This window comes from Odontomachus brunneus, unplaced genomic scaffold, assembly GCF_010583005.1.
Source record: "Odontomachus brunneus isolate Ranch 3 - 2012 unplaced genomic scaffold, Obru_v1 Obru_scaffold_088, whole genome shotgun sequence".
Lineage (NCBI taxonomy): Eukaryota > Metazoa > Arthropoda > Insecta > Hymenoptera > Formicidae > Odontomachus > Odontomachus brunneus.
This window is the reverse complement of record NW_022639538.1, coordinates 1,466,416-1,479,691: the sequence shown is the minus strand read 5'-3', so window position 1 is coordinate 1,479,691 and position 13,276 is coordinate 1,466,416. Positions and strand designations below refer to the sequence as shown.

Genomic DNA, 13,276 nt, shown 5'->3' with positions numbered 1-13,276 from the left:
TATATATATATATATATATATATATATATATATATATATATATATATATATATTCTATGTTTTGAAAGTTTAAATATCCGTATTTAAAGATTGAAACAATCAGAATGTCCAGGAGTTAATATTTTGGTATTTTCGTGGTATTATCGAAGTATTATCGTGGTATTATCGTGAATAATGTGAATATCGGCTCGACCAGTGGGAACAGCACTTGTGGAGAAGCACGTGGAGAGATAGCATATATGAGAGATAGTAAAAAGAAAGAAAGCAAAGAGCGTAAATAATAAACTCGGCTCCCTCAGGCCTCTGTCGCGAGAAAATTATGTGACGGGGAATTATGTGGCTCGTTGACGCGTGAAAGCGAAAGTATAAAGTGCGAATGAGACGGCGGATGAGACGCGGGCGTATGCGTCGTTGGAGATATCTAACGCCCAAGTTGATTAGATTAATTAATCGCTCGTTATCGCGATCGTATCGTTTCGTGTGAACTACAGACTAATTACACGCTACGATGACATCGAGACATTTTTCGAGAAGCGTGATAACGAATTGTTAAAAAAGAGCATCATCTCTGTGCGAATTATAATTTCAAAGTAGCTCGACTATTACACACTCGCAGAGCTACTGTCGGATTTCGCGATGAGAACGCATACCGGACGCGCTTAATTCAACGTCGTTTCTAGTTCTGCGCGTTCGCTGTGTTCCGCGTAAGCTCTTATCTCCCATCATAACACGACAGCTTAACCCCTTAATTACATCGTGGGACTTTAATTACATTTCGCGCTTCACGGTACGGACGCACGCGAGATCGATCGCGAAGGAAACATTGCGCTATACAGCCAGACGTTAAGATATACACTAGGATAAATGCCTTTATACTTTCAGTATCTAGAGAATTGGACTTTTTCGATTTGGCGCATCGTTTCTCAATAAGCGCGAATCGTGATTGTTAGTTACTGAAAAAACCAACAAACGATTACTAACAGTTACGATTCACGCTTACTGAGAAACGATGCGTCAGGTCGAAAAAATCCAATTCTCTAGATACCGGAAGTGTAAAGGCATTTATGAATCCTAGTATACCCTCAATGCGGCTCACGCAGCACAGTCGGACATCTGTATGCCGGATAAATAGCGAAATACGCGACAATAAGAGAGTTAATAATCATTAAATTTTATAGCATTTTCTCTTTTCTTTCCACGGCGATATTCAGCGCAGATTTCGAAATATCCAAAACGTGACTCGCCGTTCTCCGACCACGACCTTCAGATTGAGAAATTTATGATATATCTTTCTGCAGGACTACTGGTATGTTAACGTTCGTTTCCAAACGTTATTTCCGTTTTCGTAAATCATCCTTTCGTAGCAGACGACACACAGGGTGTCGGAGAATTGTTGACACATCTGTTATATACAGATAAATCTTATCAAACTCATCGAACGCAAAATTCCTCCACCGTTTCGCAAACAACCATGTAAAAAATTTTAGTTATTAATAAAAAAAATGTTATCAATCAAAGTCAAGAGTTATCAATCAAAGTAGACTGGTAAATAATCACACGCGACACGGTAGATAAGTTATTAATAAACGATATCTGTCGCCACGTGCGCTTACACATTAGGTCATACCGAATAAAAAAGTCCTCTACCATATTGCGAATCACCACGTAAATTTTTAGTTATTGATTGGAAAAAATTGGTGGAATTTTGCGCAATAATGCCTTCTTTAATTAATAACAAAAATCTACGTAATTATTTACAAAATGGCATAGAACTTTTTTGTTCATTTTCAACTACACTAAGAGAAATTACCCGATAAAAAATTAACAAACGAATATTTCCGACCAATTTTTACATCCAATCAGAATATCCAATTAAATGAATACTTCTGATTATAATAATATAATAATAATATGTAATAATATTATAATAATATAATAATATATAATATAATGGAATTTCATTAGATAAATCGATCAAAAAATTATGAACCGATATTTCTTATCGGATGTTTTCTGATCGGATACAAAAATTCATCGATATTTTGATCGGAAATATCTGTTTGTTAATTTTTTATCGTATAAGTTTTTTCAATGTAATATACAAATATACGACAGCAGACGTCATCGCAGCTCATCTACCATATCGCACGTAATCATTCACTAATTCTCGTTGATTGATAACTTAAAATATTATGTGGTTATTTATATGAAATGATAGAGAAATTTTGTTTTCAGTTTGATAAATTCTACACTTAGAAAAAAAGTTTTATTAATTTTTAATAACAAAATACCGGTGCCTGCAACAAATGATTTGTCGATATGTGACAACAAATGATTCCATAGTGAAAACAAATGATTTATTAAAAATTTGCTGTTCTAAGCAACGCTTTTGTAACTGAAGATATAACTTAGACAAAAGTTAATACAATTTATATCGTAGGCAATGTGTACTTGCTAAAATGACAAATGACGAGAAATATGATTCGAAACGTTTGATCTGTTTCTTTAACACGTCACTAAACAATAAACATGTTTTTGTTCTGATATAATCGAGGAATTTTTTTTGGTATACTTACTAGACAATGGGTGTGTCAATAATTGTTCGACATCCTGTACATACCTGTCGTGAAAAGTGAGGAAAAACGAAGTGTGCTCGACGTGAAGCTCGAAATTCGGAACGATCAAACTTTTATCGAAAGGACTGTCGGCGTTCTGTCCGGAATACGTCACCCGAGTAAAACTTTCCCGTCGGCAGATACGTCACGCGAACGAGCAAATGCGACTAACGACTAATCCAATAATAATAAGACGTTACCCTCTTTGTGAACCGCCAGATATCCGTCATCGAAAACTTTATCTGATTCTCCGCGAGATCCGTGTGTTGCAACGTGACCCATATCTATGCGATTCGGTGTCCGCGATAAGTAGCCAAGACGATTGTGATCGCAGCGTTCGCCACGTGAAACTGCCACGGAGAGATCGGCGGAGCAGGAAAACCCCGAAATGCTCTCGTCGTCCCTCGCTAATGACACGTCGCTAATGACAACACCGCTGCCGTGTGTACACAGCTGAGAAATTCGGAACGTACGTTGAACTTTCCCGACCAAATGCGTCTTTCGTCTTGCGGGAAGACCGCAATTTCGTATTGAATATAGTATGTTACGTAGAGCTCGATCAATGCGTGATCTAAAAGAAGTCAAACGCTCTTCCACACACAAGATAAAAGTGCGCATGCATGGACACGTAGTCCTGGTCGTTCTTATTGTTTTGGTCTTTAAATGTGAACATTTAACTAAACTTTCAATATAGAATATACATGTATGCAGGTGAACCATCTACGTAAGATCTTCTATATCTCTTCTATATTTCTGTTGTTTGTTGTATTAGAGAAAAATGTATAAGCATAAATACTTCCAAGTCTTCCAATCACACAATTTATTCCTTACACATTTTTCTCTAATACAGAAAACAACAGAGATATTTTAGAATCTCACGACTTACTTCTTGTACATTCAATTTATGTACATCTATTCTGTGTTGAAAACTTAAATATTCGTATTTAAAGGCATCGGGTCGTTTCTTTCTGATGAAGCGAACTGAAATATTCACAAAATGTCGGAATCAGAGAAAGAAAAGTTCACGCGACTCAAACTCGAAAACCAAATCTAATATTCGTATTTAAAGATCAAGACAATAAGAACGTCCAGCATCAGGTACGTGTCCAGGCATTAGTATTTTTACCTAAAGGAGTTTATTCACCAAATATATAGTTTCAGAGCGCCCAAGAAGCCATATTTTCAATGGCACATCAAGGAAGTTTTTTTCTATATTTATCTTACTATTTAAATAATAAATGTTAGTTCAAAATTTCATGATACCTTAACATGTTTTACTCAGAAGAAGTACAATTAAAAATCACAAAACAATAGTTTTCAAATCATAAAATAGCAGTTTTCTGACTTACAATCTATTATTATACAAAAACGGTGCAGCGAATACTATTCTCTTCCTTGCCGCGTTTCCTAATATGTAATATTTGTAATGATAAATTTTATATTTGAGTAGCATCACTCTTTTTACGAAGTTACACTGCAATAATGATTACCTGCATTGCTCCTATCACTAATAATATATGTGCAAAAAATTGCGACATTCAGTATTAAATTTCTCGCGAATGGTACAAAAACAAATCACATGAGATTTTAACTCTTGGTGCTTTTTACTGCGATAAATGTGAAATTTTGATAACACAAAATCTTGGCATAATTTAGAGAATTTTATTTTAAGTGAATAAACTCCTGAATTCGAGCGCGGTATTCTCGCGATACGAGCGATTGTAATTGAAGTGGAAAATATCGACACGACACATATCGCAGCTCTCTAAAAACAAAGTTGCAAAGGTCAAAGAACATACGCATGCGACGTTCCAATTATGTTTTTCCAGTACAGATATCTCCCCCAAGCTGTTATTAATTGCACGCACAAAACGCGAGGGACATTTAATTAAAGCCCGCTCTCGTTATACATGCAATAATTGTGAGGGTCAATTTTACAAGTGGATTAATGGCGTTGCAGTTTGTTAGTTGTTCCTTCGAACGCAACGTGCATCTCGATTTGTCCCTTCCAACAGTGCAATCAGTCGAAATTAGTCAAATGCGACATATTCGGCGACAGAAGTGCGAAATGCGCACGGTGGTGGTATTTTGCGCGGCGCGATCGTTTCAATTGGCGAACGTGATTTTGCGAGAGATTAGTATAATTGTTACAAAAAATACGCCGCGATGTAGCAATTGCCGGCTGTAGTAGATAGTATAGTATAATACGCTCGCGATTTCAGAACGACCGCATGTAACAGGGATTTCGCGAGGTAAATACGCAGACAGCAATCGCGCGCGAAAATCGATAACCCATTGCCGGAAAGAGACGATAATTTTATTGTGAAACTCGTCTTATCTCTCGTATGTAGCTATTTAAATATCAGATAATAACACACACACACACACACACACACACACACACACACACACACACACACACACACACATAGACACGCGCGCGCTTTATCGAAAAAGTACGCGTAAACATGTAATTTGCGGAATCAAATAGAAACTCCAATCAGTATTAATCAGATTTTAAACTACATATTAGCAAATACTACGAATGCTACTTATCCGAGATAGATACACAGAGAGAACGATTTGGTTGAATGAAATAAACACTTCTTTAGAATAGTCCAAACGAATTTTTTGATTGATCGAACAAAATTTTATTTGACGCAACAAAAATATTAATTTGCGGCTTAGTTCAAAAGAAATATTTTTGTTGTGTCAACCAAAAAATTTATTTGGACTATACCAAAGAAACATTTATTTGATTCAACAAATCGTTCTCTCTGTGTAGAGATAGAAAGAGACAAAGACAAATATGAAAACAAGCAAAAAGCCTCTTTTGACTAGTCGAAATAAATAGACCGGATATGATCCGAATTCGCAACGACACACTTTCGAATTGTTCGTTATAATTTGAATACTCGTTTGGTGAGTCTGTCAACGATCAATTAACGATTGGTGGAGTACGTATTGCGTCATTATCGATCTCCGCCGTGTATGCTGCTGATTCAATCTGGCTCGCCATCAACTTTTCAAGCGCGTCTTATTGATTCGCGTGGCGAAATTATTCGCCGGAGCTCGAGGGAAAACTATGTCGCCGTGAGAATGACTCGCGAAGGTCGTCGTGTCGCAGAAGATTAGTCGAGACGCTGCTGCGAGGATTAGTTGAGAGGCATTAGTGGCATTAGAAAGAAGAAAGAGAAAGAAAGAGAGAGAGAGAGAGAAAGAGAGAGCATGTTGCGGAGCAAAACGATACCTTTTACACGTACGAGTCGCTTTCTTCGAGATCCCTTGAGCGACCTGTAGCCGGATACGGCGAGGCAATCTCCCGCCGCCGTCGAAGAACCGCCGTCATCGGCTGGCACTTTGCGCAGCTTCACCTGATCGGGGCGTTTTCATCGCGTTAGGGCCATGGCACACACAAAAATTTAAGCAGTAAAAAATAAGCAGTAAGCAAACTGATCAATCACAGTTGCTGATTCTTGGACCGTAAGAGAAATCATCGACTGTGATTGGTCGATTTGCTTACTGCTTACGTTTTGCTGCTTAAGTTTTTCTGTGTGTCCGGGCCCTTACAAGTCGCTCTCGCAATGGCATTGTAATACAAATCTACGAACGAGAGCGCGCGCCAAAATGTACGTTTCGCTTCGAACGCGCGGGAAGGAAGTTCTCGTGTTTTTACGCCAGACAAAGGTAAATCGCTTCCCAGAAAGGAAATAATGGATGCCAGTGTGACTCACGTTCCACACGACTTCTATTTATTTACACGCGACATCGATGCTATCGAATCGTACTCGAGGTACAAATGAAAGGGATTCGCCAACGCGACACCGCACAATGGGGACAAATGAAAATTTACTGTTCAAAAATCGCTACAGACCATAACTCCTAACCGATTAAGACGAATTTTTTTTTTTTTTAATTAATCGTTGATAAATTAAAAAAAAATGCAGCTCGATTTTTAAAAAAAGTCCCTGAAATTTGCAATATTATTAACAATCGGGAAATCATGACACTAAGTTTGCATTCAGTGACTTACAAAATCCTAGTGCGGCCTTATTTCTTCTAAGAAAGATGCATTTTCTTACAGTTGACATGAATATTGATAGCTGGCAACCATCAAATCCTAATCCTTACATGGAATTTGTATTTGTCAGCAACCAAAATCATCCAAAATTCTTAATGTGGCAATATTAATAACAATCTGGAAATTAATGTTAATCAAAAATTGAATTAGAAGAATATTATTTTTAAAGTTGTGCCTTTGTATTAAAATATTTTACATAAGGGTTTTTAGAGTAGTTGAATACGAATCTGATGTTAGAATTAAGATTTGACTATTGATAGCTGTCAATCTCGTTGTCAACTTAAAAAATGCATACTTTTTAGCGGAAATAAGATCATATTAGGGATTTTGGAAGTTACTGAATACAAGTTCCAAAATAAGAAATAGGATTTGATGGTTGATAGCTATCAATATTGTTGTCAACTATAATAAAATGCATGTTTCTTAGCAGAAATAGAGTTTTGCAGATCGCTAATGAATATGAATTTACGATTTCTAGATATTTATTAATATTGTAAATTCCAGAATGCCTTTTTTAAAAATCGAGTTCTACAGTGTTTTTTTAATTTATTGCCCATTAATTTGAAAAAAGATTCGTTTCGATAGGTTAAAAATAACGGAAGATTTTTTAACAGTAAATTTTCATTTGTTCCTCACTGTACGCTAGTCGCAAACATTTTTCAGAAGGATTATCGCTCGACTTACGAGAACTATATTTATAAGGCGGATGTTTCACGTATATTGTTGATATTCGAAAAAAACGAAAGTTCGTTTTAACGACGGACCGATTAAAAACATTATCCAGGCCGATTATCGCGTTGATATGCAGATGAGACGCATGTAATATTTTATGAGGTCCGACGAGGAAAAACACGAGCCGGCAACGCGGAGTGCAGAGTATTTGAGCGCATTACCTAAAATATTCGGATCCGCGATAACAACGATTAGCGATGCATACTCGACAAACCTGCATAATTCTTCCTTTTTTTTTTATTTCGTGAACTTTTGTGAATCACCATTCAAGGTGCATAAAATTGCGATTTTACACGTATGGACGAGACAGGATATCTCCGCGGACTCGCGACGTCAACGAAAAGGGAAGCTTCCGGAATGCGACGTCAATATTTCGCGTGACTGCCGATTCTTCGATCGGCGATTCTCGAATCACCGGAGATTCGAGTCACGGGAGATCGTCCGGTGCACCTTTAATTCGCGAGATTCATTCGTCGGGGGCGCGCGGTTTCTCCAAAGCTAGCAGAATCAAATCAGCAGATCAAACTGGATCCACTACATGATTTAATTTTGTGCTAATTTGTACAAAAAAAATGTGTACCTTGTTCGAAAAAAATTAATGATACTGCTAGCTTAATGTTAACCTAGCAGGAGAAAAAAGAAAAACAAGTACGTAAATATAGAAAGGCCCGAATTTGTACCAAAAAATTTGGCACCAAAAAATTTTTAATTTACATTCATTCTTATTGAAGCAACTCCCAATTGATTCTACTCTTATTAATCTTAAGAGTAAAGTATCTTTTTGTACCACCAGAATCAGCAGACACTCTTACAGCAGAAACGTAATTTATAACACACGAATACGAAATTTCAGATTTTGTCATTCCTTCGAAAATCACCCCCAATCCTTGTTGGCCTCAAAAGTATCTTTCGTTGCCAACAGAAATAATCCATAACTCTCACAGCAGTGACATGGTAATTTGTACCACTCGAATACGAAATCTCAGATTTTGTATTTTAGTCATTCTTTCGAAAATCACAGGCAATCCCTATTTATCCCAAGAATAAAATACTTTATATAATATAATATGGATAGAATTAATCGAGCGTTCCTTCAACAAAAATAAATGCAAAATTGAAAGTTTTGGTAGTACACTATTCAATTCGAGCCTTTCCATTTGTACGATTGTTTTTTTCTTGGTATAGTCCTGCTGGCTCAATATTAAGCTAGCAGCGTTACTGTTTGTCCCAAAACGGCATGAGGTACAAAATTCTTTTTGTACGAATTAGTGCAAAATGGATACTAAATAATGTAGTAGGTCCGATTTGATTTTACTGATTTGTTTCTGCTAACTTTAAAGAGGTCGCGGGCGGCATTCCCGCAAACTGCACAACCGTCATCTAACCTTGAAGGATAATACCCAGTCGTAACGGCGCACGTCGAGCGAATACATACGGCAAAATACATACGTCGAGGTTGCTTTATATTCATTCATGATTCATGCACCCACACGTAGCGGCCGATGCGCATGATAAAACTGTTTACATTGTCAGAGCTCGGAGCACCGTGGTGCCGAATGACAAAAGAGGAAAAGAACAGAGTTGAACCGCACGAACGAATGAGATAAATACGTGCGGCACTGCCGCATTCTGCCGAGGTGCGCTAATCACGTTGTCCCGGAAGACAACGAACGATAAGTACGATGACACGCGACAATTTCGCTCCCTAAAGTACAATCGGTGTACTCCTCGCACGGGAAGAAACGGTATGGTTGGCCACACATAAATCCAGACTCAACAGCAAAATACGGAACAGCTAATTGTGATCCTACTTTCAACCTTATTATGTGTGGTTGTTGCAACCACAAAGCGATTGCTGAGCTACAGCGACGACATCTGGTTGTTCCAAGCAGAGCGTATCCATGATAAATGTCAACCCAATCGATTTCTGATTGTTACAACCAGGGACTCAACTATGAATCCTTTTCCCTGGTGTGAACTTGTGAAAAGTGAAAAATCTAATCTTGAAAATGTATGGAGATGTTTACTTTGGCGAAATTTTGATCCTACTTTCAGCCTTATTATTTTCATTCAATACCTATTTTGATACTCTGAAACCTACCTCTTTTGATTCTATTTAACCCGAGTCGAAATTTTAATCCTACTTTCAGCCTTATTATCTCATTCAACATCTATTTTGACGCTAAAGTGAAAAGAGAAATTTCGGACATCAGAGTCAAAATAGGAGTAAATTGTATCATCAGAATTAAACCTAATTTGCTAACTCAGCTTCTTGCGTTGTAGAATTCAAGATTTAACATAGAGCCAAAATTTCAACTCGAGGAGTTTACATAAGAGAAAAAAAAGTTTATGATAGCCTCCCAGCTCAACTACATTATTGTGATAGCCAAAGTAACTGAGTCACATTCAATTATACGCGTTATCGTCACACAAAGATAACTAGGATGACGCAACTGTGCCATTCGTAATTGAATATTTCTGGTATATGCGCACCGTGTCTTTTTTTTCGTACATTGAAATATTATGTCTGACTATTCAGTTATAAGTATAGCACTGCGGTCAATAAAATCACTAAAAGAGTCTGTTAACAGTAGCGACTGTTAACGTTAATCATGGAATTTGCGAACGCAGACAGTGCCATCGCATGCAAATTGTATGAAAGTCATTTGGGATTCTATCACCACGAACATGGAAAATTGGGTTTCATACGTAGCGAAATTGCGTACTGCAGATCTTGCGGTGAAATCTTACTCTAACTACAGCTAGAAAAGGGCGACTTTAAGTTGTAAGGTGCCATTTTTTGTAATCATATATCCTGAGCGAAAAGTTTTGCCGAAAGTGTATCCCTTTTCTAATAAAATAAATTATCAAGTCAGAAATCTATTAAATATTGTTCTAACTTTCCTCCTTTCAAATCAAGAGGAACATGTTTATTCGGAGCAGAATGCCCTCTTACGCGACAAGCGAGATTTGTATTGTAGATAAGAGATAAAATTTCTCTAACTTCAAAAATAATATTATGTCTGACTATTCAGTATAAGTATAGCACTGCCTTAAAAAATTTGTGCTTAGAATATATTTCTTCTAATTTTACAAGAATCTTCCTGAGGCCATGTATATAAGAGTAAGATCTAGAATTCAGAGGACTAAGGATAAAGTTATATTCTTTTTAGTCAAAATCAAGGACATATACGATGGAGCAGTAAATTGGGAGTGTTTTCACTAAAAACTAGTTAACAATCTCTCATTATCGGTGAAACATTCCTTTCGCTAATTCAGTCAAAGATATTTTTACTGTTTCTCTTTAAGAGAACGACACGCATATTTCCCTCGGCGGCAGAATTTCCGCGAGGCCGCGTTGCGAGAAAACAGATTATCTGAAAGACTTCCCTCTCGCAAGGACGAACAAGAGATCGACGTGCTTACGTAAAAAATGATTACGATTCGAGAGACTTAATGTATAAATGTTCGGTAAGAGAAGTTCGACACTTTAGGAAGGTATTTTCAATCGGATATGACATCTTTACCATCTTGAGAAAAATTTTATCCGTCAAGATTCCACCGTTTCTCCATTGAATACTGTAAATTACAAATGTCTTCGAAACAGAAAAATATTAATTTCTCGATTCCGTCGGAGAACACGGAGTTGAAAAAGATTCTCCGTCGCAGAAAATTCAGTGTAATAAGTGTCCGTGCTTTCAAAGGAAAGGAAGATGCGAAATAAGTTTCAGTGTTTCTTACGAGAAAATAATATCTTGTACGCGCACGCGTTAATATACGCGATGTCTGTGCCAACACAAAGAGAACACAAATACAAGCGAGCAAATTCACTGTATTCAGAATCAGGTGTTTCAATACATTGTATCGAATGTATCCTAAGAAGAAAGGAAGACGCGCTTCGCGAGGAAGAATCTCTGACGCAATTGGCAACTTGCTTGGGAGTTGTGGCGAGCGTTCACTTACGTAATCAAACTGCGATATTTCCGGTATTTAAAATTATATTACGGCACAGTGATAAAGACTCGCTCTCGTCTCGTTACAGAAAAATTTCCCGGATTTGCGGGGCGTTTCTGTATACGCGCACGTGTACGCTCTCGCGATTTAAAACTTAAATCTCCAGAGAACAAACGTCACATTTTCCCAACGTGTGCAAGATCGTTGAAAATAAAAATGATATCTCAGACAGTGTAAACTTACCTGACATTTACATTAACAGAGCTAAATCGGGCGTGTGTAAATTGTGGATAGAACGTCGTGGAATAATTCCGACATCTTTGTTTTTTTGCGCAGCGCGGGGGGATTAAAGACAACGCGCACCTTTCTATTTTTACACCAGAAACGTAACTTCGAAATATCCACGGATGTTTCTGAACGAGATGATTTTATGTTCGCGCTTCGCACATATTTCTTGAAAACTCAAGATCAAAATATACCAATGCTTGGACGCTAATAACATTGGATATTCTTATCTTGAATCTGATTTTGATCTTTAGATATGAATATTTAGACCTTTGACGTAGAATATATGTATATATTCAATGAACAGGATGTTTAACAAAATTATTCCATGTATGAAAAAAATAAAAACCTAATTTTCCTTGAAAAAGTGTGTATATGTTCGCTGTATCTTTTATTAGCACGCAGTAAGTTGTGTGCAATTCATTTTTTAATGGTCAAGCGGTCATTACGTCGATGCGCGTTTCCAACAAAAATAGGCGATTGGAAAATTACAGCTATCAGTCGGTAAATCCGCGTGAATAATTATATTCCACGCTCGTTGAGGAATCCTGTCAGTGATAGCAAAAGCGATAGTATTCCCTATCGCAACGCTCTTGGTGCAGTAGAACGCGCAATTTTAATTTTCGACAAAAAATCATTTTCTACAATTTTTTGCACTTATTTTAATTACCCTGTGTTTTTTTTTTCGAACATTTAAATATTCATATTTGAAGACTAAAACAATAAAAATGCCCAGAGTTACACGGGAAAAATAGTTGTAATATATGGACATCTAAAAAATATTGCTGCGTTATCAACATTTCTCGCTACAACAGCAAATTTTCTTACTGTGAGATCGACGTAATACCAAGTTGCTAGAACATGTTTTTGTTATATAAAAAGAATTTGCTTCTACAGCAAGAAAATTAGCTAACGCAGCAGTATTTTATAAGAGTCCATATATTACGACTTTCTTTTTCTCCGACCGTGTAAGTGTCAATATTTTGTCAGTGTCTGGGAATTGGAACTTTTGCCTTACGTCACGTTGATTTCCATATAAATTCGCCGTCGATGGCACAGGGAACACCCGGAAAGACTCGACGATGCAATAAGATGCGCGTGCACGTGCCGCAGAAACTTATCGGAATGAAACGATCTGTTGCTTCGCTAGAATAAAAAATCGCATGTCGCCGTGTGCGTCATCGTCGCCGACACTCTGCACGTCACTTAGCCCATCGACATACGCGCACATAACCAAATTGAGAGATACTCCCTTCGAACGGGGACAACGAAATCATCTTTCAGAGGCATTAAGGCTTCCGACACGTCGTTGCGACCATATCGCGCATCGTGACGTCAGAACGGCGAATCGAACGCGATTTTTGTCTCACAGTGTCCGTTGTCGGGTCGCTGTTACATTTGCAAAGTTTAACACGCGCATGTCTCTTCTTATTTATCCTGCTCTGTTCTAACCGATCGCACTTTTAACGCGAAATTCAATCACGACAGGACGAAGACATACACGGAAAAAAAAGATTATAATATATGGTCAACTAAAAATATTAACTGCAAGAGCAAATTTTCTTGCTTTCATAATAAAAGTTATTTAGTTGTGATAGCTAAAAGATTT

The 13,276-nt window shown here is 37.4% G+C and overlaps 1 protein-coding gene across 3 annotated transcripts in view; it reads right to left on the bottom strand.

Moving 5' to 3' along the window:
- Positions 1-13,276, bottom strand: part of LOC116848043 — a 35,474-nt gene that overhangs the window by 12,078 nt on the left and 10,120 nt on the right. For 2 of the 3 annotated variants that reach the window (XM_032823770.1, XM_032823769.1), the window contains exon 2: positions 5,866-5,989. In XM_032823770.1, the coding sequence (XP_032679661.1) occupies positions 5,866-5,989 (124 nt within the window). Of the gene's footprint in view, positions 1-2,815; positions 5,189-5,865; positions 5,990-13,276 lie in introns of those variants that run through there. The other variant, XM_032823768.1, reaches the window with a different exon arrangement.